At 39.4% G+C, this 27,780-nt stretch overlaps 2 protein-coding genes across 4 annotated transcripts; one reads left to right on the forward strand and one right to left on the reverse strand.

The window, feature by feature from the left end:
• Positions 1-25: 25 nt before the first annotated feature.
• Positions 26-24,541, forward strand: marchf1 (membrane-associated ring finger (C3HC4) 1). Of its 3 annotated transcripts, none has more exons than XM_007549648.2 (8): positions 26-650; positions 11,462-11,512; positions 12,665-12,720; positions 14,835-15,650; positions 16,466-16,646; positions 18,026-18,170; positions 21,989-22,033; positions 22,129-24,541. In XM_007549648.2, the coding sequence occupies exons 1-8, from the start codon at positions 564-566 to the stop codon at positions 22,446-22,448; spliced, it is 1,701 nt and encodes a 566-aa protein (XP_007549710.1). In that variant the 5' UTR covers positions 26-563; the 3' UTR covers positions 22,449-24,541. The 3 variants fall into 3 exon arrangements, with proteins under 3 accessions (XP_007549710.1, XP_007549711.1, XP_016525810.1); XM_016670324.1 differs by lacking the exon at positions 26-650 and adding an exon at positions 10,244-10,382; XM_007549649.2 differs by lacking the exon at positions 21,989-22,033.
• On the reverse strand, positions 24,504-27,780 carry tma16 (translation machinery associated 16 homolog). The gene is made up of 7 exons (XM_007549647.2): positions 27,682-27,780; positions 27,493-27,596; positions 27,371-27,408; positions 27,178-27,262; positions 26,579-26,727; positions 26,435-26,477; positions 24,504-24,849 (listed from the first exon to the last, which is right to left on the reverse strand). The coding sequence occupies exons 1-7, from the start codon at positions 27,682-27,684 to the stop codon at positions 24,666-24,668; spliced, it is 606 nt and encodes a 201-aa protein (XP_007549709.1). The 5' UTR covers positions 27,685-27,780; the 3' UTR covers positions 24,504-24,665.

Consider the following 27,780-nt stretch of genomic DNA (forward strand, 5'->3'; position numbering starts at 1 on the left):
GTGTGTGTGTGTGTGTGTGTGTGAGAGAGAGACTGCTGTCCATGTGAACAAGCTGTGTAAGCTTATTAGCTCCACCACTGGTCAGAGGAGCAGATTGGGGTTAGTCTAAGCCTTAATCCTCGTGAACATTATGCCTGTTATACAGGAAGCACGACAGAGTCCTTAGCCCCGCCTCCTCCTCACGGCCACAGACTGCTCACAGACGCGCGCGTCACAGCACGCGTCGTCCCTACTGTCTTGTTTACCACTTTACTGGAAGTGGAGGGGGTTGTGGAGGAAGGGGAGCGAACGGCACGCACTGTTGAGTAGTTCCCCAGTCGCCATGACGACCTCACACTCCACCATCCTCAGAACTGTCTCCTTGTTGCCTCGGTGACCTGATCCCGTTTTGTCTCCATCCCTCCGATGATCCGGATTGGGCCGATAAGGGTGCGCAATCCAGCAGCCGGCGTCTGGTCTTCTCCAAGCAGCAGCCTCCGGTCCAGGAGCGGGGCGGCGATCCGTGATGGGAATGCTGGGAGCGCTGTGGGAGTAGCACCGGAACGTTGCCTGGAAACAGCAGCATGCCAGTACAGCAGATAACTGTGGTCCCGGCAAGAGAGACAGCCGGCAACGGAAAGAGTGCCCCTCGCTCCAAAGAAAAGAACGAGGTGAGATCCTGACCTGCACCAACACCAGCAGAACTCACAGAAACAGTTCAACTCCACTCACATTTCAGTCATCTGGATTTCCTGGTGGCAGGAATCTAAAACACGTTCAGCATGTTTTTTTTTTATTTTCCTTCAATTATCAGCTGACTACTTCTTACTCTCCTGGTTGTGTGATGGAGATGCATGGAAACCTTCCTAGCCCTAAGACAGCAGCAGCCCTATCACAACTCGAAAGAAAGTAGTCCCAGAGTGTCATAGAACTCTGCTTCAAGAAACCTCATGTCATTAAAAATGCATGAAGCTACAAAGTGATTTAATCTGGCAGTGCAACGGAAACTTGAGGTCACAGGGTTCCTGGAACGTTTGTGTTGTAAGCGCTCTGCTGATGGTGCTCCTGATACACACTGTGTTGTGGTTGATTTGTATCTAGATCAGAGTGCAGGGTGGCTCGCCGTGTTTTCGTTCTGCAGCTTTGATATCAGATGTCACAGCGCAGAAGTAAGCTACGTCTGACCGTTGGATAGCAAAGCTGCTAAAGAATATTTAGGGCTTTCATAACTGTTGATGCAAATCCCAACCTATTTCTATGTACTTCTGTGTTGAAGCAGGCCAAATAGTCAGAGATTAAAATGTATTTTTAAACAAGCTAAGACAATTCACAGACAACAATAGACTAAAAATAACTTCCTGTCCTGGTTCCCAGGTTTTAGCTCTCGCTTTCCCTCCAACAGCAGGCAGCTGATCCTATTGGATGCCGATTTAGAGTTAGAAAAAGTGGACCAATGACATCACCAACTGAGTTTTTGCTTAAGTTTTTTGCTTAAGCTGCTACTGTATTGTTTCTCATTGTGTGTTAGTGAAAATACATTTTACAAGAAAATCAAAAATTAAACATATTCTACGAAAACATGAAATCCTGTTACATCTGCAGTCAGTTATGACCTGAATCGCACAGTAAACTGAATCTCCTTCCAATGACAGCAACTTCAAGCACTTAGCACACTGAGGCAAATGAATGAGAGCAGAAAGAGCGTCGGCATAGCCTAGCATGAGCTAAAGTAATGTGATCATTGGATCACTGCTGCCACATCTGAGTAATATGTCGGTGTTTTATGATTTTTAGAAGAAGAACCTGAAGGTAATAGAAAGTAGTAAAAATATGACCTCCCCATGGCCACAGTCACCTTTTACTGTGATATTTCAACTGAGTCAAAATATTTTTCTTATTATTCTTATCCATTTTTATCTCATTTATGCTGAAGGGACAGCATTATGTAAAACTTACTATTTTGAGCTTTACACCATGTTATAATGTTATTCCTTCATCAAAAGCATACCTGGAGTGTTGCCTTAATTATTTCATGCATGTTTGAGAAATCTTTGAATCTCCATGGCAACCATTCAGCTATGCAAAACACTTGGAGGAACCTAGTGCCTCCTTGGAGATGAAATTCCTCCTCTGAGCTGCAGTTTCCAAGCTTCTGCCTCACAAAACAGCTCTCCCCTTCAACTCCCCTACTCAGCTCCTTCAGACTAGCCAGCAGCAATTAGCAAATATCTGGTGGAACTGAGCTCTTTTTAGGAGCTACTTCTCAGAGCAACACTGGTAAAAATGCTGTTAAAGGGCTAATAGAGGAGCCATGTTGCGATGTCTTCCTGAAGATGGAGTTTCAGAATGAGCAGAAGCTTTTAAAGAGACAGAGGCCCAATTTCTAGTTGTTAAATTACAAAGTCAAATTTCTTTTAAGTCATATTTGACATATAGAGCATTTTATAGCAAATGAAGGTAACGTAGTTGCTTGATTGTGCTCAAAGGTTTGTTTAGTCAGGTTACTTTGAGGTTATCGATTATTACTGTTTAATAAATCAAAAGCTTAGCTCTCCCGCCCTCACGTTTACATAAATATTTTAGATATTAATGGTATTTTTGTGATAAAAGTTAGATTTAGTCATTTTATTGAACATCTAATCTAATTTACAACAAAACTGAAATACTAATGTATGCAACAACCACTGAATCTATAAGATCCACATAAGGAAAGTGGAAGCCCACATTAGTTCTTTACTTCTCTGCAATCGGTCATCCTGAGCAAGCACAGAGCGACAGTGGAGAGAAACAAGATCCTGTTGAGAGATCTCCAGTAGAATCACACTGAGGATGGGCAGCAAACAGAGCCAGGTGTACTTTCTACTTCCAGGAACAACAAAAACAGAACTGGTAATTGAAACCACCATAACAGATTTGCATAAATGGTTTTATGCAAATAAAACCATTTTAATTTAACTAGAGTAAATATGTGTGAAGAAATGTGGTCACCATGTCTGTAGCAGCCTGTCTAAGTGTAAAGGTTAACTAAAGAGCAGAGAAGGAGCATTTTAAGCATACTGCTGTGAAAAGTGGAAGCACTTCTGCACCACAGAAAAACTGAAAGCTGGATCCACAGGAGAGCTATCTGATAAATCAACTTATTGCCTCACATTTATTTTTGGAAACTCTAGGAAAGTGGAGTAATCCTGAGGGGGGAAAAAGGATCCATGAGTTTTTTAAGATGCCACCGGGCCTTCTCATTTAAAAGGGCAGTGTTATGTAAAATTGACTTTTTTGAGCTTTACATCATATTATAATGTTACTGCCTCATCAAAAACATACCTGGAGTGTTGCTTCAATTCTTTCATGCATGCTTGAGAAATCATTTAATCTCCCACAGCAACCATGCAGGTATGTAAAAGGCCGGAGTGGACCTAGCCCCGCCTTCGAGACGCAGCTCCACCTCAGAGCTGCAGTTTCCAAGCTTCTGCCTCACAGAGCATCTGCTGAGCTAATTATGAGCTACTGCTCAGAGCAACGCTGGAAAAAATTTTGTTAAAGGGTTAATAGAGGAGCCATGTTGTGATGATTTCCTGAAGGCGGAGTTTCAGAAAGAGCAGGAGTTTTTAAAGAGACAGAGGCCCAATTTCAAGGCGTTAAATTACAAGATAAAATGTCTTTTAAATCATACTTGATATATAGATCATTTTTATAACAAATAAAGGTAACAAAGTTACTCTGCTATAAAAAGGTGCTATGTGGGTGGAAAATACAATACACTGGAACAATCTGATCTGTTGGCTGTCAGTATAAATCTCATTCTCCATTTATGAAATGTTTGCTGATATTTTAGTGAATCCTGTTTGTAAATAATTACAGTCATACAGCCTAGATATATCACATACATAGACTTCGGTTTTACAAATATAAAAATTATTTCATCATTCTCTACAGGCCATTCTGAAACAATCACAGGCTGTCTGCTTCTGAACGTAACTCTGTGAAACATTAAAAGTCCAGCTAACATTGACAGTTTGGACAGTATGGAAACTGTGTCTTTTTCACATTGCCTTGTGTTAAATGATGTTTATTTATATTGTACATCAAGCCGTGTGCATATTTTGGTTAATTACATATTCTGATTGTCTTGTCAGAATCTATAAAGTTTCCATGTACATTAGAAATGCTAAAGGTCTCACCAGGCATGTCCTGATTTTAATGTTGGTAGTGTTTTCATGTTTTCAGCTTATGCACAGTTATTTGTGCAAAGAATATCTCCAGTTACCATGGTAAAAGCCTTGAAACCACTGTGTTATTTATATTTTATTTATATATACTACAGTTCATGTTACATTTTAACACTTATGGTGCTTTCTACTAAAACCTGCTTAAATCTGCAGTATGTAACTTTTATGTTTTAAAAATGTTTTTTTTTACATATTAAAATAATTAAAATAATAAAGTTATTATTATTATTATTTCATGGCAGTATGAGACAGATAATTTGTGAAAAGATCCAGCTCCACTGCTTTCTCCCAGTGCTCCCAGTACTAACTGGAGAAATACACCACTCAGTCAGAAACAACCAATCAGAGCCAGGAGGAGGGTCTTAGCGCTCTCAATCACTACTCACCCCCTCCTACTAGCTTTGTGCTAAGCTACAGCTGATTCACCACAACATAGCCTGCCATCAATGTTAAGGCTAGTTAGCATGGCCACCGATGACAGCGGATAAACAGTGGCAAGTTGTTTGTTCACCATTAGCACACTGAGCAGCATACAGGAGGATGATTAGCAGCACTAAGCCTAGCTCTGATTGGTTGATTTTGATCGGGGGTGGTCAGTTTCTTCAGGTGGCAATAGTGGCTTACAGAGGAAGTGGGGATCAGTTTTTGTTGTTTGTTTTGTTTTTGTTTTTTTGTTTCCAATTATCTGTCTCATACCACCATTCTGTCATGACATGCTGACAGTTTTAATAAACATAGAAAAAACCTGGTTTTGTAAAAGTTACAAACTGCAACTTTAAACTATAAAGATCTATGCCTGTTTAAAAGGCAGCAGACTGTAGCTCTCCTGCTAAGGATTCTTCTTTTTCCAAACATTTATCATTCCTTCAAGCTAAAGTTCATTAAAACATATGCTGCACAAATACAAACGGTGCTTCCTGGGTGCCCGTCTAAATGCGGCTGGAGGTGGAACCAGAATTTATCCGCCGGTCCACGCCACAGCACCTAATCCCCCTCAGCGCCAACCAGCACATGTCCATACACAGACTGTGTAAAGTCCTCTCTGTGACTCATACTCAGGTGTTCAGAGGAGCAGAGACTCAGGTAAGAGGAACACGTTTACTCTGAAATGATTATTCTTCTGCAGTTCTATTTTTCAATGGGTTTTTCAAACAAGGTGCGTTGGTGAGTCTTTTTTTATGTGAATGTGTGACATTCTCTGTTTTTTTCTTGAATTGTTCTGTAGTGGTCACCTGCTGGTGTTTACTTTCATTGTGCATCTACAGTGCTGGAAGCTTTGAGTACTGTAGGTATCTGTTGACTGCAGAGGCAACCAGATGTGTAGAGTAAGTCAAGCCTGTCACCATAGGCAATAAATCAATCAATCGCATTATAAATTTATTTCCATTTACATGATCTATCGTTTTTCTCTTTTCTCTTTTTCTTCTAAAAAGTGGATGACAATAGTTTTCAGTCTGGTGCTTTGGTTTCAACAAGCCCTTATTTTTTTATGAAAAACAGTTTTGTTTACAGAGACTTCATAATTCATTTTATTTGTTGTTTTTGTTTATTTTGTATATTTAAAATGTCTTCCAGATCCACTGATAAATGTTCATTAGAATTTAAAATGTATTGATCTTTGAGAATGTGTTCTTGCATCATTATCCCCATTACTATTATATTACTTGAAAATGGTCTCAAAACAACAATATTATTTTTATCACAATAACTTCTGGTTATTGTACAGCAAATGTAGTTATTGTGACGGGCTAAGAGTAAGCGAGCAGCAAGATTTTAAGGGCTTCTATGTAGACAATGTGGATATTTATCTTCATGCTACTTCTTGGATTAACTTTTATTTTGAAAAAATTTGGTTATTACCAAAAAACTTTGGACACTTACAGAAATTAAGGGTAACAACCCCCTTCCCCCAGTTTTCAAGGCAAGGCGGTTTTATTTGTATTGCACATTTTCAGCAGCAAGGCAGTTCAAAGAGCTTTACATCATAAAAACATCATACTAGTTTCTAGTTTCAATTTTGAAACTAGCAACAAACATTACATTTTGTCAAATGCCATCATCAAGCAAATAATGTTGATCCATGTTCCACTTACTACTCATCTTACTAAAGGTAATTCAAAGTGCTTTACATGATGAGAAGGACATTAAAACAGTAAACCAGCAGAAAAACATGACATTACAGGGCAGAGTAAGAGAAAACGACGACACGTCTGTGCTGGAGAAAATAATTCTGCTTGATGATGCTGACAACCAGACGCTTCTCTGATCTGCAGGAGTTACAACTTAACTGCTTTTTATTTAAACTTGAACATAAGTTAGTCCCTCCACGGTCGGTTAGAATAATTATAATATCTTTTAAATTGTTTTTTTTATCTTAAACACAAAAGTGGGGGGGGGGAAATTCTCACTAAATTTGGTAGTTTTTTAGTGAATATTACTCAATATTCTAACATTTTGATGTTGTGCTTTTAATGGAGCAATAAAAGTTTACCAAGACATTAACCAGTTATTCATTTATGCTGTCCACTCAGGCAACCAGCAACTGCAGCTCATATATTAAATACATCACTTTTTCTTTTATGTAGAGAACCCACTCAGATATACAACCTATTTTGCGAGGCGGCTACAGCTGATGGAAATGTTTTCCAAACAGCTGAAGTTGGATTTGTGATAAAAAAGTGCATTTTCCTTCTTTGAGCCAGCTAATAGACAGTCCCAGCAACAGATGGGGGAGGGGTAATGGTCACATGATGGCTCTTTGCATCTGGCAAACCTCCAGCTTCTATAACTTTAAAATGTAGATATCACACCCATGAGGTATGAGCTAAAAATGTGAGACCACTCAGTTATTATGTCACTGAAAAGATGAGAGCTTTAGCGTGTGTGTGTGTGTGTGTGTGGGGGTGTGTGTGTGTGCAGTTAGGTTTGTGTAACTTTCCCAAAACCATCACATTTCGCTTAGATTTATTACTGAGGGGGTTCCTGTTTCCCATTTGGTCACACCACCCACTGGGATTAACACTACTCTAAGTGAATGTACAACAGTTCTAAAATAGTAATAATAATAATTCTAATTAATAAAGGGCCATTTCACAACTAATCTGGCATCTGAACAATTTTAAACCAAGTTAGTGCTTGTTTAGATGTCAGTAAAAACCTTTTCTGTTTTTTTTTTTTTTTTTAGAAACAAGTATTATCTCAAACTCTGTTTTAATAAAGAATCTGTATGTAGTGCAGAATAATTGTCCTGTTAGGTGCAGATTATGAAACAAAACCCCGTGAAGCAGATCTTTATCATAGCACTCAGAGGCCACTCTGGTCTCATGCTGTTGTAAACCTTTCTAGAGTTTTCTTGCGGATGATAATTCTGACTAATGAGCAAGCATCTTACTACTTTTGTGTCCAAAATATATCAGAGCTGCAAAAAAGAAAAACATATTACATTTTGAAAAGGAAACTTGCAACACATTGCAACACTAATCTGTTACAACGAGTGAGTTTCTCTTCTTTTTACTTCGTCAAAGTTCTTCTCAGTATTTGATCGCGGCTTTTCTTCCGGATGGGAAGCCCAGTTTTGTAATTTTTGTAACTAATTAAATACAAATGATTTATAATTGGTATTATATATGTAGGTAAAACTTGTGATACGTATTACTTTACTAGTGGGTTGGTTGTGCAGAAGGAAACAGAAGCCAGTCTTCTGTCAGTAAACCACAGCAACAATTCATACTTTCGTTTTTGAAAGCATTCAAAATTTCCACCAACTTGGAAACTAACTGAAAATCAGAGTTAGAACAAAGGTTTCAGGAGTTGCGGTTGAGTGGAGAAACACGTTAACTGTTCTTCTGACTCATAGGGGAAAGTAATCTCTAACTGATGAACCAATAGAGGTGCAAACCTCTTACACATGGATGTGTCGGTTGACGGCAACGCTTACTCTCACTCCTAACAGGACGGCTGGTTCAAAGGCGGCTGGCTATCAGAAAATCCCTTGATCAGCTTAGAACATGGCGACGGAGTGTGTCCTGTTTTTTTCAGTGATTTTCGCTGATTGATATACGTCACCGTAGCAACCCATTGGAAACTTTCAAAACACCAGTTTGCTATTAGTTTTTTCTCTCTGATTTAATCCATCAAAGTTCATGAATTGTAGGTAAATTTGTGTTCTAGAAAAGCTCTTACATAAAAAACTGCAACTTTTATTCTGTCATTTTTAAAGCAATATGGGTTTTTTCTACTAAAGATATATATTTTTTTCTGCCACAAAAGGCTCAACAACAATAATGTTTTTAATCAAATCGTCATTATCTTGTTGATTTTCATTCTGTAGAAAAATCTCAAGCTGTTGTGAATTTTGTCGTCAGGGGAAAAACATTTAGACATGTAATTACTCATCTCCACAGTTTGGTTTAAAAAAAAAAAAGGTGTTGATCTGATGACGTCTGTTTCTAGAGTGGTCGATAACATGCTATCAGTTATGAATATAATTTCAGATGTGTATGTGTATTAGAGTTATTAAGACAGCGGAAATGCACCTGAAATCACACAGACTTCAGCAGATCTACCAGCTGAGGTTCTGACCTGGGTGAGAAAAATGTCAACTTTGGGAAATGACCACAAATCGTTTCTACTGCTATTGCTATGCTAGTGCGCTTGTTTCTGACCTGGTAACATGGTGATATGTGGGGCGATCACCCGTTTACTTCCTGCCTGTGGTTTGTTTCTGAGTAGATGTGACTCATTCCCTGATCTGTGTTCTGACTAAGTACTCAGAAGCCCACAGTTGTTTTGGAATCATTGCATCCCCCCTGAATGCAGGTCATGTGATTCTTCTGGGCTTTTGTCAATCACACTTCAGATTTACTGCAGTATTTCACTTTTATTAAATTCTTTTTTCTTTTTTTAAACATAAGTAACGATCATTACATCATGACAGTATGAGACAGATTATCTGTGAAAAGATCAGTGTCCTCCACCTCCACCCTGTGCTGTTATTGCTGTTTGATGAAATGGCCATGAAACAATCAGAGCCAGGAGGGGGGACTTTGTGCTGTCAATCAAACTTGTGCACGCTGCTAAATGTGCTAATGGCAGAGAAACAACTCTCCGTTACAGGACCACCGTTTCTGTCACTGATGCTATGGTAACTAGCTTGAGCATTCATGGCAGACTGCTGAGGGGGAGAAGTTGTATTGGGACCAAGGAGATGGGAGGCATGATTGACAGCACTAAGACCCGCCTCCAGGTTCTGGTTGGTTGCTTCTAGTTGACAGTGGAAGTGCTGTGAAGAGGTAGAGGTCCTCTTTTTTTTTCCCCTTATCTTTTTCAGATTATCTGTCACATGGTGATTAATATGTAAACACATATGTTTCATATAAAGTTATTTACTGCAGATTTAAATGTTTCACATCATTAACTCAATTTTTATTTCAGACAAAAATGACCTGAACAAATCCAGAAAGCGTTTTCCAATGATGTCATTGATTGACTAGACTCTAAACAGTTATCTCACTTCATTATGCCCTCTCTGATTGGCTGTTCAAAATAACGCTACAAATTTTCGACACAAACTGTGATTTCTGTTCAGCTAATCTGCTCTGGGAATTAATGATCACAAAATAACAGTAGAAAACGTTTCTTTAGATGTATCTTTTTTATAAATTTATTTTGCTGTTAGTGGAGCTGAAAAATGATTTTGAATCAAAATTCAAACCTATCTCCTTTGGTCTCAGGTGAGTAGGGTAGAATATGTTTTTGAACCCATTAAAAGCCAGAACATGGATATGTTTAAAAACCAAACAGCTAACAGAGAGTGTCCTGACTTCTTTCTGTGGCTGTGTGCTATAAATATTTTTCTACTGATCCAGCACCGAGCAGACCCAGTCTGTTAAAGTAATTGCCTAAATCCTGAACCGTTAACTCCTGCAGCGAGGAGCTGAGGCCAGGGTTGATCAGGCGATGGTCTGAGCGATCGCTGTTCTGGGTAAACTTCCTTAAGTTGGCTTTAAATAGCAACCCCCTGATGAACAGCGTGGTGCCACTGGGGCTGGACAAACGGCTAATAGGATTCGTGGCTTTAGCGCGGATCACGGTGAAATTATGAGGACATGTGACCTCTGACGTTGGACTTTAAAACTGTAAATACAGCAGGATCAGGCAACACCGCAGAAACAGAAGGTGCGAAAAGGCGGTCATTAGTTTGAACATTAGTTTGTTTTTTATCCACTTTGGGAGCAATTTTTGGGAATAATTGCTCCCCATTTTTGGGAGCAATTACTATAAGAGGATCTTGTTTACAAATACTAATGGTTCACACATTTTGATTTCATGCTTCTAGTAAAACTAGTTTTCAAGGTTAAAGTTTGTTTTGGTTATAAAATCAGTTGAAGTTACGTCTTCTGGTTTGCGATTAATATGTTTACAGGCTTGAAGCCGAGAGCGGATGACTCCGCATAATTCTTTCTGATGACGAGTTATCCTTCAAATGCATGGCACAACGGCAGACGGATGAAATTACATTTAACATACACACAATTCATCTTTTGCTGATTGAGGTGTGTGTGTGTGTGTGTGTGTGTGTGTGTTTTTCCAAGCCAAAGAGTTTTTCAGACACTTTGCGCTGTCTGAAAAATTCCAACGGTTTCTGAAAGGGAAGACGTTGCGCTTCCCAGCCAATATTGGGTTATTACGGTAATTTGACTCCCGCCGTTGCGGTTAGCACGTTTTCTTCAGTTTAATTCGATGAAACAATCTTTTTAATAGATTATTTTAGATTGTAGACAGTAAATTGAAAAGTTCCTGTTGTGGAGAAATGGGCAAATATATTTACTCACAGGACATTAAAAGAACTTCGTACAGTTTAAAATACGCATATATATATATATATATATATATATATATATATATATATATATATATATATATTTATATATATATAATTAACTTATCTTGAGACAATGGGAAGTTAGCTCGTCGTATAGAGAAAAACCATCTGGAAATTAACTTATCTGGAAAAAAAAATTGGGGAAATCAACTCGTTATTTCGAGAAAATGGGTAATTAACATAAGCCACGGGAAAAAAGTCTTTCCCGGCTTCCGTAGAAAACGTCACTGATTCTCTGGGTAGTTTGAAATTGATGGTAATTGTTTCCGTTCTGGAACCGTATGAGTCGAGCTCCGTCTGGACCAGCAACATTATGAGAAACAATATTGTTTTATGTTTCCTAGTGACTCAGTTACCTTTGCCTTTTTTGCAGGGAAGGAAAGCTCCTGGGCGCTCTGGCAGTCGGTCCAGCAACATTTCCAAGGTAATAAATGTGCAAATAATAAAGCCTTATCAGTTAAAGACGTCATAATGTCTACCTGCCTGTGTCAAGGCTCCATCTGACGTCGGCTAATATTCTAGCAGACTATGCTGAATGGCTCTCTGAGGAGACACTTTGTGTTCTTTAATAATTATTTTTTTTATATCAAATTCGAAAGAAGCTACCAACATCTCTGTGACACAATGTCACAAATCCTAAGGTGTTATATAAAATCATATAATACAGCTGAAAAACACTGAGTCACCTCCCCCCTCCATCCTTTTGTAATTTTCTTCCAGTGAGTCAGACTCTGCTAGTCTTTTAAAATGGCAACAGTGAGTCTTTCAGGTTTAGATCTAGTTTTTCCTGTTATTTAGAGACATTTTTGTCTGCTGGAAAGAGAGGCTTTAGGTTGTAACATTTACTGCTGCCTAAGATACAAAGGAGCAGCTTGTCATGATGTGGTACAAATTGAGTGAAAAAGCAGCCACATGTTGAATACAAGCACAGACTGAGCAAGTCTTAAATTATAGTTCATTCACACAGGCTCAGAAGTATGCACACAGTTGGGTCTGTAATCAACCCAGTAGTCATTAGGGGTCGATGCACCGCGACCTCAGGCGTTTTGTTGCCAACAGCAACACCCTGGCTATACATGTTACCACTCTTCCTGTCAGAATCGGTACCGGCCCTTTAAATTGACTGGATTCCTGGACTGGACCTGGATTTTTAAGCACAGCTCACAAATTTATAATACGTTAAGATTGGAGTCATTTAAGAAGTTCACTGTTTGCCAGCTTTTATCTGTGTTATCATTTAATTTGAAGGTAGTCTTAACTTTTTTTTATGACATCATTCCCTTTTTTTGAAACCCTCTCTGTATCAAAGAACCAGACCCTCAGCATGATGCTACCACCACCATGCTTAACAAGTGGCAATGTTGAGCATGCTTAAGAGTTGGGTCTGTACCTGGAAACCAACCAGTTTGGATAAGTGTTATGAGAAGAGTGGTAGTAAAGTCATGAAATAATCATAAAAATAATATTTTTGGTGCATTGATAATATGAATTTAGAACAATAATACCTGACACACTGTTGTTGGAGAAAAAAATAAGTATAAAATAAAAGCTTTATTTTTATTCTTATTCCTTTCAGGTCAGCAACACAGCTTCAAGAGCATCAACAACCCCGTCTGCTCAGGACATCTGCAGGTAAGACGGACGGCTCTCTGGTTGGTGCTACTGCAGAGGAAGGAAGGGCTCTGCATCTGAAAATGCAAAAATAAACGGAGTTATTATATAATATGGAGTCGGGATCGGTATGGAATGAGGAAAAGGAAAATAAGAGCTTGTTGTGGTGATAGTTTGTGGTGGTTTTGGGGAAAACACGAAATGTGTGTGCTTGAACCTTTAATGTCCCATCCTCTTCTCACTTCATAACGATTCACTATCCATGTCAGAGATTCTCCTTCTGGTTTTAACGTGTAATTTCTACTGCTGTTGGATACGTGTAGCGAAGGAACAATATGCATCCCGCCCAGGAACAGCTCAGGATATTAGCATTTGTTGTCAAAAAGTGAATATGGAAAGACTGTGACAACATGTCATCAGCTATCAGAACAGAAGACAAACATTTCTGCAGGAACATCAGGTTTTATTTGCAACAAGTAATTTTTTTTTACATTTTCTTTGACTAATGGTGGTGGATGGAATAAAGATGTCTTTTTTTTTTTTTTACATAAAACTGAATTTTCCTGGTTCAGTGGTTTGGTCTGTATTGCCGTACCTACAATAAAGTTTTGTTGCATAAAGTTTTCTCCCCAAATCAACATTTTCAGATGCTAATTTATGCATGATGCTATTTTTTTCTGCTTGAACCCAGAAATAATAAATGAATTGGTTATACTTTTGATATAAGTGAATAGTACAACTTTTTCTTTTTGTCTGACTTGTTATATCTACAGTTTTTTTTCTGCTTTTTTTTTTGCAGTGCTATTAAAATTTTTTAGCATTTCCTTTCCATTCGATGTATTTTTGCTGGATTTCATGTGACAGACCAACACAAAGTGGTGTAAGGATGTGAAACGGGAGGAAAAATAGGTTTTACAAAAAACAGTGAAAGCTGAAAAATGTGACTTGCATTCAGTTGCTTGAAATTCAGCAATCGCATAGGACATCCGTGTGTGTCTGATTTAACCTCAGTATAAATCTGAACATTAGTTGGACAACCAGCCTCAAACTGAGAACTCAAGGCTCCAACAGAGCATGTGGCTGAACACAACATCATCAAAGTAATCCATGGTGGTGGCGGCATCATGCTGTGGGGATGCTTTTCTTCAAGATGTTCATAGAATCTGTTCAGTGCACTGCAAAAACACAAGATCTTACCAAGTATTTTGGTCTGGGTTCTGGTGCAGAGATCATAGTTTTGTCTTAATGCACTTAAATTAAGACAAAACTAACTTACAAGTAAATTTTCAGCAAGAAATAGGAGCTTGTTTTAAGTCAGTAATTTCCTAATATTGGTAAAAAAGGACTAGTTTTTCACCACTGGCAGATTTGTTTAACTTATAAGAAGACATTTTTCCCATATTATAAGTGAAATAATCTGTTTGTGAAACTAGTGTTTTAATCGCTATTAAGAAATTATTGACTTAAAACAAACTCATATTTTGCTGAAAAGTTACTTTCAAGTTAGTTTTGTCTTTATTATGTTCTTTTCTCATCAGATAGTTATTTGTAATAACCCTCTATTTTGCTTCCTCTTTTTAATTAAGCAATGCTTTGTGTTTGAAAATCCCAGTGAAACGAATTGACGTTTGTGGCTGTAATTTGATAAATGAGAAAAAATTAAAGGGGCAACAAGTTTCTGACGCTCTGTAGGGCAGCAACGATCCGAACATGCAGGAGGAGAGGCTGCTAATACTTTCATTCTAATTATTCACAAGAAATGTGGTTTCCTCTGTTTTGATTTAAGGCAGAAATTCAACAGATGCATATCAATCAATCAAGTGTATTTGTTTAGCACAATTCAGCAACAAGGCAGTTCATAGTGCCTTACATCATAAAAACATCATACAGTAACCACTTGAAATCAGTAAAAAAAAAAAAAACATTACATTTTATCGAGTGCCAACATCAAAATCATTCATTTCTAAAAAAAATCTGCTGAATATTTTATTTCTTGTTTCCTTCAGTGCTCTTTGCCATGCTTTTTTTTTTCTTTTTTGCACATTCAGTTCATAACTTTTCCCCCACATTTTTGTTCCATCTGCTATTTTCATGTTTGTTCATGTCCATCTTCATCTGTGTGTTTGTGTGCTTAGCTCTGGCCAGCCGACCCGCTTAGATGATATTTCTGAGTCCCGCAAACCGAGCAAGCACAAACCCAGTCCCTCTGCCATGACGGTCACCAGCACAGCCCTGAGCTCGTCGGCCCAGTCCCAGAAGAAGAAGAGACGGCACCGCCGCAAGAGGAGCAGCTGCTCCACCTTCGACTGCGTGGACCTGAGCGGCAAACAGGAGCAGAGCGACCGCAGCCTCAGCTCCGACCGCAGCGAGCTGGGCGAGAAGCGGGAGCATTCCATCAGAAACCGAAAGGAGCTTCCTCCCCGCCTCAGGCGCTCCGGCGTGCCGCAGTCCGACTCCTCCACTGAGGACGAGGCTTGGCGGGAAGCCCGCAGCTGGAGCAAAGAGAAAGCCCGACGAGCACGGCGCCGCAGCGTCAGCAGCCGGGAGAAGGATGCCACAGGCGGCCGCGGAGCGGGACAGGACAAGGGGGAGGCCATGGAGCTGCAGTCGGTGAACTCAGACGAAGAGAAGGAGAACCAGCCCCTGGTGGAGGACAGCGGCGGTCTCAAGAAGCGACACAGCACCAGGGGCTCGGCGAAGAGCCCCGTCTCCCAGAATCGAAGGTCCCGAAGCAGAGAGGGGGAGAAGAAGAGCCGCCGGTCCCGGAGCTCCAGAGACAGCTCCTCGCTGGCAGAGGACGGCGAGCAACTGATCACCAAGAGATACCAGGAGAGGGGGTCAGGAGACGGGGACATGTCGGTGCCCATCCCCCAGAACCACTGCGGGGCCGGGGAGGGTCACGGGGGCGCAGCCGGACCCGGTTCAGACGACTCTGAGCTGGAGGTCTGCAGGTTAGTGTGTGAACAGGAAGAGACTTAGAGGCAGACCGACACACTAACGGCTGTACAAAAACACTGAACAGCTGCTTGTTAAAAGTATTCACGCCCCCCAACATCATTCACCTCCATTCCTGATGTTCTCATAAAACTGCTTTATTTTATGTAACAAAGTAACAGTGGCTCTGGAGGAGCTGCAGAGCGCCACAGCTGAAAACCTACAGACCTTTATTCAAACTGTGCTCATATTCATCTACACATCTGAGATTTATTGAAAAAAAAAAACTAGGCTGCACATCTCCCTGAACATACCCTACCCCCAGTGAATCAAGGTGGTGGCAGCATCATGCTGATGGTGATGGAAGGAGCTGAGTATAGGGCAGGTCCCGACAAAAAACCACAAAAGACTTGAGGCTGGGTCAGATGTTTAACCTCAGGCTGGACAATCAGGGAGAGCTAGAGCAGCATGGATTCAGATGACGCTTTCATACGCTAGAATGTCCTAGTCAAAGTTCAGAGCTGTGAAAGCTGCCTTTTAAAAGATACCCGCCATGAAGAACAGCCGGCTGGTGGACATTTTTCTTTTTATTGGTTAAAAATGTTAACGCATGCTTCATTTGCCTTTTATTTCATATTTTTTGTTGGTCTGTCAAAAAAAAAAAAGAAAAAAAGAAATGCATTATTCATCAAACACTTCATCAGTCTGTTGTAAGTTGACAAAATGTGAAGAAGTTCAGGGGCATGAACACTTTTGAAGGGCCTTGTGGTTCCCTCTCATGATGTGTGCGTGTGTGTGTGTGTGTGTGTGTGTAATGTGTGTTTCTGCGTAGGATCTGCCACTGCGAGGGAGATGAGGACTGTCCGCTGATCACGCCCTGCCGCTGCACCGGCAGCCTGAGCTTCGTTCACCAGGGCTGCCTCAACCAGTGGATCAAGTCGTCTGACACGCGCTGCTGTGAGCTCTGCAAGTTCGACTTCATCATGGAAACCAAGCTCAAACCTCTGAGCAAGGTGAGCTCACACACACTCACCGAGCCTCCTGGGTACTCAGCTGTGACCAGCGAATACCCAAACACTGAGCTTAAGTAAAAGTACAAATAAATGGAGAAAAATGTGCTTTTTACTTGAGTAAAAGTAAGTGAGTACATGATGTTAAAAATACCTGAAGTATTGAAAGTAGTGGTACTTGTTCCTACACTGCAAAAACACAAAGATCCTACCAAGTGTTTTTGGTCTAGTTCTAGTTTCTAGTGCAAATATCTGAGTACACTTGAAAGAAGATGAAACTAACTTCTAAGTAACTTTTCAGCAAGATTTAGGAGCTTGTTCTAAGTCAATAATTCCTTAATATTGATGAAAAGGTTCTGGTTCCTTGGGCAGATTATTTCACTTATAACATGAAAAAAATATTGTGCTGTAAATGAAATAATCTACCAATGTAACAGATCATTTCTCGTCAATGTTAAGGAATTATGGACTTAAAACAAGCTCCTATGTCTGAAAAGTTACTTGTAAGTTAGTTTTGTCTTATTCTTATTATTTGTCTAAGTGTATTGAGATATTTACTCTAGAAACTACACCAAAAATACTTAATATTTTGTTTTTGTAGTGTAATACATCCGTTTTATATCATTAAGAGTGCCTGCTGTATGTATTTTTCCTTTAATACTTTAAGCTTGTTGTTGCATTTTAACGAACAATAAAATTGTGTTTACTCTTTGTTACATAATTCACACTTGGACTTGTGATTCTGTGCATCATAATTTCAGGGACGACCTACAGAGTTAAACGCCATTAAGCTAAATAAGAAAGAGAAATAATTATATCTTTGAATGTTTTTATTTAAAACAAAGGAAAACGATGTGGTTCAAGTAAAACTTGTTTTAATCATTTTTTACTGACACTTCTCCAGTTTGTTGTCAACTTACAGAAACACAATATGTAATAGTAGATAATATTTAAATTTCTTGATGCCAGTTTCAAAAGTTGGACCGGAAAGTTGTTTTTTTGTTTTTTTTTAATCGGCTAACTTGAATAAATCACTTTTTACTTTAAAACTAATAAACAATTAAAAAACACGCAATATGGTCCCGTCTGCAATATGTGTTGTGTTACATTATAAATAATGTAACACATTATAAATAATGTAACGCAACACATTATAGTGGAATAGGAAGTAAATCTGATATTTAATGTAAAATGTAATGGAGGAAAAGTCACGATGAAACCTACATGCAGATACACAAACGATGTACATAAGTACAGTAATGAAGTATTTGTATTTCACTCCATCACATCACTGATCTAACACTTTACTTCTAAGTGGAACCTCTCTCACCATGTCTGTGTCTCTGTCTGTCTCTGTGTGTGTCTGTGTGTGTCTGTTCCAGTGGGAGAAGCTGCACATGACGAAGAGTGAGAGGAGGAAGATCTTCTGTTCGGTTTTGTTTCACCTCATAGCTATAGTGTGTATGTTGTGGTCTGTCTACATTCTGGTCAAGAGAACCACAGACGAGATCCGACTGGGGAAGAACGGTCAGTACGCTCCCGTCTGCCATCAGCCTGAAACACAAACCCTCAGCAGGACCTTGTGCTGTTTCCCTCACATTCCTCATTTTTAAAAAAAAATACAAAAATAATAGATGAACAACACTACAAATATTTGGAGTCATTTCTTTATAGTTGCCTTGGAACCACCCAGATATCAAACGCCTCTGAGATTCAAGGGATGAACTCTTGAACTGTCGGCATTCTTGGCAAAGAGATAGTTTGGTTTAGATCATTAAGAACTTTGTCATCAGCAGTCTAAAAGCAAAGAAATTTGTTTCCATTTCTGGAGTTTAATTTTTGAGAAATAGTAAAGATTGCACAGCTTGGCATTCTGAAGGTCGTCCTTAAGCATCAACCAGGCAACGTTTTAGCTCATGAAATGTGTCATACAGATCAAATACAGGATAATTTATCTCTCAGCTCGTTTATCAGCTGTTCATTTATTAAATACATGAAAGATTCAGGTCGTCTACTTTTTTTCCCTCTTCTTGTCCATTTTCTTAATTTTACATCGATACTGAACTAAAACTCATTGAAAAGGCAGCCAAACTTTAAACGGATTAGGGGAAAGTCTGGTTCCTTAGAAGCAAAATATAAAGAAAAGACGCAATTCTTCTCTGAGTCGCTCATGTGATAAATTTGGAAATGTTCTGATCCAGATTTTTTTTTGTTAGTTTCTGATCTAATTTAAACATGCAGATGTGAAAATGTGATATGGCTCAAAAACTATGTTTTTAGAGCAAAAATACTTTTTTAAAAATCAAAAAATGTTATTTTTATCTTGAAATTGCCATGTTTACATTAAGCAAGTTCATTTTCATAATATGACTCATCATAATACAGTCCTGTATGTCTTCCCTCCCAGCTCTAAGATATCTAAAGTTGTCCACTGACTAGCTGCCCATAAAAAGCCTCAGTCTTGCGTCTAGATGTTGACTGATCTAGCTAACCTAAAGAATGGATATATTGATTTACTCCAAACATGTTTATATGCATTTTGACATTGAAGTGAAATTATTTATCCCAAACTTCTAGATTAAAATGAGGTAAAAATATGACTAAGTGTCTTTGAGTACTTAGAAAAGTGCTATACAAATTAAACATGTTGATTTCATGACCTTTAACCTTCATTTATGCCAATCATCCTTTTAGGTCGATTTATTTAAATGCTGACGAGAGAGCGCTGTTGTTTTCGCAGCTGTGTGTGTGGATTAACGTCCTTCTGAATATTTACTTTTCTGCTTCTGTTCTTCGTATTTACTGTACGTACAGTTTAAAGTCAGTTTAGGTTGGAGGAAGTTTTGGATAATTTACTGTCGTCATGAGGAAACATCACAGGGCACCTTCAATCTTTTCACCTGTCTGACTTTAAAGATGTTGTTCATGAATCATTGCTCTTTTTTTTCTAATTTACTAAAAATTGTGATTGTGTTGTTTAGTTTGTAGAGCCAGTAAAAAGTTTGGACACATCTATCCATTCTTGAACTATATAATAGCAGCTTTTTACTGGTACTGAGAAACTCCTGTGGTGGTGTTCCTTTGAAATATTATTCTGTACAACCTAGACAAAAGATGAGAATTTTCTAGAATGCATCAACAGTTTAGAAGAGATTTCCTCAAGGCAGTCGTCTCTCTCACAAGGTCAGGTGTCAATTCTGTCTATTTTCTGAATAGTTAAAGAAGAAACCTCCTGTGTGTTTCAAACTCAGTTAAATCATTTTTTTTCAAGCCTGGAAATGTAAAAAAATAACTTTTTAAACGTGCTTAACCCTGAAAAGCAGCTGACATTTTGTTGTTCAATCATTCCTGGAGAAAGAGCAGCTCAAACCAGCTAGCTAGCTTCACTAGCTGCTTTTTCATTACAAACAAATGTGCACAAAACTTTGTCTATCTTTCGCTGATGTCGAAAAGACACAATTTCGCAATTGTGGTGTTTCCATTAAATAAGAAATGCAATTAAAATCACGCGCGAATAGGTTTGCTCACGCAATAAGTCATTTAAAAACATGCTGCGTCATCATTCTCATACTTCCTGTCGTCGTCTTCGTGGTTTTCGCAACATCCAGTTTTTAATCAATTAACTTGTGTGATACAAATAAATTATCTCTATTGCAGTTTTTCGAGATAAACTGATTTCAATATAGCTGAAAACCACCTCATGAAAACTTTTGATCGAAAAACAAGAGTATTTTTGAAATCGGCGCGTTTCCATTGAGCAAATGTATTTTCAAAATCTCAAATTGTGCAATTAAATGGTCAATGAAAAAGCAGCTACTATTGCCAGGGACATGGTTGTTCCGGCCATTTCTATTTAATGGCTTTTCACATATTCTTCCGGGCCGGTGTGCACTGATTAGTTTTATTAAGTACTGCGGTTTGAACTGATTATCTTGGAAGTATCTGAGGAAAATTCTATTTTTTTATGTCTTCCTCGAGTTCCTTTGATGTTCTAATTTTTCAGAGTATTGGTCAATCTAAAAAGTGCTGTCGAATTAATCATTTTATGCACAAAATACTAGCTGCACTCAATTATGATTATCAGCCAGACATTATTACGCCACGGCCTTGTCAGATGTTATTAGAGAACTTTTAGCACCATCTATTAAAAGATTTGGATAGCTGTTTTTGATCATTTGTAGATTAGAGAAAACGTTTGATAAAGTCACACCTCCGCAAATATCTGTTCAGAAGGAGATGAGGACTGATGTTGGTCTAAGATCTTTCAACCAATTTGGCTCCAAACGGATTAAAACATTTGGAACTGTGAACACAGAAAGGACAGCCTTTCTAGAAAAATTGCGCAGCACCCTCTGGTGTTTGTTAAAAGGAACTGCAACTGTTTCACAGGATTGGAGCAGATGAAGTCCTCCTGACTTCAACTGAAATGACATGCTGTAAAGAAGCAGGCAGGGAGTGTCTTTTAGTTTTATTTTGAGAAACGAAGAACAGTTTGTGGAAACATTAACAAAAAGGTTAAGTTTTAGATCCTCTCTATCGGAGCATTTTCTGAATTTGGCTATCCTGTAGCAGGTTGATGAAAGTAACACCACAGAAGTTCAGTCTGTTTGACTCCATCTTGTTTTTTCACATTGAAAACAAAAACAAGACTCCCAGTACTTTGTTGTGTTGAAGTGTTGTGTGCTGTCGTCATATTTTAGATGCATAAAACATAGATGCAGTGTATTAAACAGAGCTTATATATTTAAAAATGACTTTAAAGCTACAGTATGTAACTTTTATAAAGAAACAAATGGTAAAACTATCACTATGTTGCAGTATAATATGAGACAAGATATAATCTTTGAAAAAATTGAGCTCCTCTACCTTCTCCCTGAGCTGCTACTGCTAACTAAAGAATGCAGCATTTCCAACCAAAACCAACCAATCAGAGCTAAGGGGAGGGTCTTATCACTGTCAGTCACCTCATGAAGGTGCCACTAAATCAGTGGCCATGCTAACTAGCCTTAGCATTCACAATGGGCTCTGCTGGTGGGGAGAAGCTGTATGGCAGCAGACAGCAAGATTGGAAAGAGATGGAGGTTGAGCAGCACGCTCATAGGCTTGATTGGCAGCAATAAGACCCACCTCTGGGCTCTGATTAGTTGTTTCTAGTTGGCACTGAGAGAAAACTGAGGAACTTGATTTTATGGATGTCTCACACCATACTGTCACAACATATTGACAGTTTCAACAAATATGTAAAAATAATACATATGTATATATATTTTTATGAAAGTTGCATACTGCAGCTTTCAGTCATAGCTTCAGACAAACAGAGAAATTACTCCCGCTCTTGATTGCAGACGAGTTACGGAGAGTTTCTCTTCTCAAGTACTATTCAGCTCAGGGTAAGCAGCTCTGCGCACACACACTCCCCCTGTCCTCCAGTGCTCCCCTTGCAGCCCGGCTGACTGCGGGTTGGGGGGGTTCTCTGTCTCCTCAGGTGTGCTGGAGTGGCCCTTCTGGACCAAGCTGATAGTGGTGGCCATCGGCTTCACGGGCGGCCTCATCTTCATGTACATCCAGTGCAAAGTCTACCTGCAGCTGTGGCGCCGCCTCAAGGCCTTCAACCGCATCATCACGGTGCAGAACTGCCCAGAGAAGAACCTGCACCACCCTCCTCAGGCCCGGCCCGGCGCCATGTCCAACGGGAAGCACGAAGCTGTGGAAGTTCCCGTCGCTCCGGCTCTGGCTCCGGCTCAGGACATGGACTCGGACTTGTCCGTGGAGGCTGCGGTGGCGCCGGACCCAAATCCCGTCTGACCGCTCCTTCTGCGTGCCGGACCACGCTCTGCTCTGTTCAGAGAGCAAGGCGTGATTCAAGACTCAGGTGGTACTTTCTGCTCAGCTGCAGAGATAGCTGGTCTGCAGCAGATGAGTCTAAATACTGATCCCGTCCAGTACAGCTGGCATGATGTGGAGGGACAAAACGCAAGAGACCGGTAAGAAAAGAGAGACAATAAGAAGGGAACTGAAGAGGAAAGACGTGGTTTAATGGCTTACTGATGCCATGTTATAGTATGCACTTTCTAAACCTGCACTGATAGAAATGATGTAGTTGAAAACTCCTGAGGATGGGTTCAACCAGAGGTCTCAGTGTGCTTCAAATACACCTAGCAAACTGAAAACTGAGTTCAAATATAAAGCTTCACACATCCCACATATACCAGACAATATATAACACCATAGACACATGATCAATATCAATGGATAATGCAACTGTTAGGAAATTCAATATTGAGAATATTCACTGAACTGCACTGCATTCTGGAAGATGTAGGCAAAGGTTTAGCCGCTCAAGGCTAGCAAAGCAAAGTTGCTGGCATCAGGTGGCCAGGCAACAACCAGCCCCTCGTTCTACACTGTTTGCTTCGTACAGAGAGCCTAGATTCTCAGCTGTTGAGAAACAATTGCTTCCTGGAGGCATGGACTCAGGTGAAGTTTTAAACTGAAAATTGTCTGCACTATAAACAATCGTCCTCCACTGCAAAGAGAGAAGTGTTGAGCTTAACAAGATGGCTGTTAATGGTAATTCAATATTTGGAAGAGAGACCAAAACACACTGTGATCGACTTCGTTCACTTCCAACGATGCCATTGGTAAAATTGTGCAGAAAATCAACGTCATCATTGTCGACTCCTTCTGTTTCTGATTGGCCTGGTGGAAAATCTACTGGAGGAAATTCAGTGTTGGGAGAAAGCTCAGACTGAAGGCTAGTGGCGTCAACTGACTCACTCGCTCATTGGTTACCGAGCAACAACCTGTTCAGTAACTTGAGCAGCAGCAGTGTCAGGTTTTGCCATAGTGCCTAATAAATTCTTAAAAATAAACAGCACAGAGAGAAAACTGTGGATAAAACAGGAACAGTCATGCCACGAGTTTGGCAGGATTTTAGATATATAAAACAAAAAAGTAATCAGTAATTATCAATAGACTGATATGAAACACTTATGTCGAAATATCCAGCAGACAGTGATGTATAAATGTACATTAGTTGAAATCCTCTCACTATTAGAAACCTCTAAACGTCACATTTACACGATCAGACCCACTAACTGGTTTTGTCTATATTGCAGAAATATTCATGCCCTTGAAAATCCCTCCTGCCAAACTGCCCCAGGGCAGCCGTGGCTACAAGCTAGCTCCCCACCATCAGTGTGTGAATGTGTGTGTGAAGAGCTGTGGAGATGTAGAAGATCAGGACTTTTACAGATATTTAACATTCTGTCATTACAGCCACAAAATTTCTTAAATTTAACAGAATTTTATTTGATATACAAATATAAAATAAAGTTCTGGATGAGTTTTAATTCATCCTCCCTTTTATCTGACACTACTAAATAAAACCCAGAGCTCCACAGAGCGGTTCATATGAGACTGTCCACTGGGCGACTTGAAGCACACCGACACCTTCAAACACTCCGGGACAATCAGGTCTTCAGACACCAAAGACTTGTAATTATTAAAGCATTTAGTCTTAATTCCAGTCTGGATCTAGATATGTGACCTTTGAAAATGTATTAGGGCAGTTTTGTCGTCGTTTGTTTGTGGTTCTTACTCTGCAGGTCAGTGATTTCAATGTCAATATGATTAGAGGTTTTACAGTTGCCATCTGTTGGTGTTTTTTCGTTAGATTGCAGCCGTGTTTGTCTAAACCTTAAAAAGGGATGAATGTTTAATTTTCTCAAATTTTCTACAAATATGATTTCCAGTGTCACAGGTCACAGTTCAGGGGTCAGAGCGTATTTGTGTCTTCAATCCAAAGTCCATTCATAGGTCTGATTGGAGACGCTGTGGGTTACATACAAAACCTTTTCATTTTTTTGTCTGTGCAATAAATGATGAATGTAGAACATCCAAAAAGTTGCTGTTATTGAATTATCAAGCGGAAAAGGTTTGGGTGGCTGAATCTGAAGGTCTAGCACCATCTTGTGGACAGTCGTGGCAGAGCAGCATAATCCAGTCAGACTGAGGTGAGTGTTAGTGAGACTCGGGCATCTCCATGTTGTCATCCAGTGCCTCCTCCTCTTCTTCATCATCATCTTCATCATCATCATACTGCACCTCCTCTTTTTCCTCCATCTCAGCCTTTGTGTCCAAAACTTTGCTTGAAACTTTTCGCATTTTTATGTTTGGAAGTTTCTTCAGATCTCCAGTCCAATCTCTGAAGAAAATAAAAAATATATTATTTTTTTTATACCTGAGAAACATGTTATAAAAAATCTCTGTATTTTCAACATGTTTTGTACTTTTTTTTTTTTGTTTTAAGCATGCCATTTCTAGGAACAAGGGTTGTGAATTTTATCGGATTATGTGGATTAGGCAAGATTACACATTAAGGCTTGAATGTGTATATATATATATATATATATATATATACACACACACACACTTAGGGCTGGACAAAAAACCAATATATATTTCAATAGACAAATTATCAATATAAATAGATAATACATCTGGTAGAATATTCAGTATATAGAATATTCACTGAACTCTTAAGTGTTTTTTCCCCCGTTTTATTTATTGTTTTTGGTTTTATTTTGAACATTTAACGTATCCAGTTCCAGTGCTAAGTGCTCTTTACAAAATTAAAGTTTGTTGGTCTTCGAGAAGGTGAACTTGCTTATTATACCCTTATCAATACGTCACTCGAAATTGGTCTCGAAACAGTGCTATCGTTAATCGCAAGAATTATTGAGGCAATTTATCGTCCAATAAAATTTATCATAGTGATAGGTTGAAATTCAAAATGTCATATCTCCAAATATTCATCTGGTCACTAGCTGCATTTCCACTACAAATATGCGCAAAGCTTTGTCAATATCCCACTAATGTCGAAAAAAAAAATGTCTCCATTGAACAAACATAATTAAAGTGACGTGGATAGATTTCTTTATGTGATGAGTCATTATAAATCATGCCACGCCATCATCCTCCAACTACTTCCTGTCGTCGTCTTCAGTGTTTACGCCAGTGGCAACATCTGATTGTTGATCATGTGACGCAAAAAGTGTTTCCATTACAGTTTTGCAAGAAGCAAATTTCAATACAGCCCCCCAAAAAAGAAACCCACCTCCTAGCACCAAAACTTTATCGACAAACATCTTTTCAAAATTGCTGTATTTCCATTATGCAAATTTATTTTCGAAATGTCAAATTGTGCCATTAAATGGTCGATGGAAATGCAGCTATTGAAGCCAAAAGGTTGATATTTTCCTCATCTGACTGTAAAACTTCACACCAGCAGACATTTGGCTTGCCGATGTGAACAGTTGCAGCTTGAATGTGTCTATTTTGCAGGAGAGATTTGTTTTTTGGGTGACACCCCCTGATATTAAGCTTGTTTCATTGTGGACAGTTTGCGGTAGCTCAGGTTGTTCCTGATCAATGTCCTCTTTTGTGATGATAAGAGTTTGGGTCACATGGGTTGAGTCTAGATCAGCGTTTCTCAACCCTGGTCCTCACCGCCTCCATGTCCTGCATGTTTTAGGTATTTCCCTTCTGCCACACACCTGAATTGTATCTCTGGGTGATTAACAGGCTTCTGCAGTACTTGATGGTCATGCAATCATTTGCATCAGTTGTTGTGGAATAGAGGCACATCTAAAACATGCAGAGCAGGGGGGCGGTGAGGACCAGGGTTGAGAAACACTGGACATGACTGCGTGTTTCATTATGATCCCCCAAATCAAAACTGGACTTGGAATGGATCAGTTAGGTCTAATTAGTATGTCTCAAAATCTGACCTGAATAATTTCAGATGCTTGGTGTTGATGATGTCTGGGATCTCTGAAAAACAAACAAACAAAAAAAACAACAACAGGGAAAGATGGAATCTGACTGGAAATATCAATGTGCACAGCTGCTTTGTGTTTCCGGGAGTGACTCACCCAACCCAGCGCCCTCAAACTGTGCCCGCTCTCGCTCTACGCTCTGTTTGATGGCCGTTTCTCTGGCGCCGTGGAGACGACCCTGACGACCCTTGATCCCGTTCACCAACTCGATCTGCTCGAGCTCCGAGTCGAATCTGTGGAGGTACCTGAACATTCCAGACAAACATATTAATATTAATAATAACAGCCTATTAACAGCCTATTATCCTATAACCCTATTAATAACAGCTGAGAGACGAGAGGAAAGCAGAACTAATGAACTCAGGCAGTGCTGGTAACTCTGGTTCTGCTGCTCTGATTTAAACTCAACATTCAGAGATAATAGAAATCCTTCAAACTTGGACACATTTAAATCATGGAAGCTTCTCCAAAGTCTTGAACTAATTATCCAGATATATCAGTTATAAATGGTTGGACAAGAAATCGATAACTATCTCGCAATAGACACAATATCTGTTAATAACCATCTACAATAAGTATTTGAAGAATTTGGAATTAATGATTTACAACAACATTTAATTTTCCTTTGGGATCAATTAAGTGTTTTTGAATTGAATTAAACGTCTGGGAAGAGCCAGCAGAACCGGGTCTGGTACCTTTCAACAACCTCACAGGCATCTCTCTTGGTGTAGTTCGTCTTGTTTGGATCCAGTTGACTCTGAAACCACAGCAGCTTCTCACCTGTGATTTATAACAAGCAGAAACATGAGTTTACAAACCTCTAACGTCATAATAATTATTACTATTCTCAAAGTTATTTTTTCATTATAAATAGAACCACAAACTCGCCTATGTTGCTCAGGCGTGTTGCTTTTTCACTCTTCATCCTGTTAACATTAAAGAATCGCCAATTAGACTAAAGCGGTCCAAACAATCGGAAACAGCGCTGGTTCTGGTTCTCATGGACTGACCTCTCTTTCCGCTTCAGTCGGACCTCCTCCCGGTTCAGGTAAGCAGCTTTCCTGCTTAACGGATGGACGACTTTGTCCGCAGCTTTGCTCTTCTGGGCCTTCGGCTGAGGAACAACCAAACCAAACATCAGTTCTCCGTCTTTCTAACCGCGGCTGCTGTCAACACACGGCAGACTCACGCTGTCTTACCATTTTGCTCTCCAAGAGTACGCGCGTGGAGCTTGTGTTGACAACTGAACAGGAAACGGAAATGGTCCTTCAGTGAAATACGTCCCGGAAGAAAATTCT

The sequence above is a fragment of the Poecilia formosa genome, unplaced genomic scaffold, assembly GCF_000485575.1.
Source record: "Poecilia formosa unplaced genomic scaffold, Poecilia_formosa-5.1.2 Scaffold32, whole genome shotgun sequence".
NCBI lineage: Eukaryota > Metazoa > Chordata > Actinopteri > Cyprinodontiformes > Poeciliidae > Poecilia > Poecilia formosa.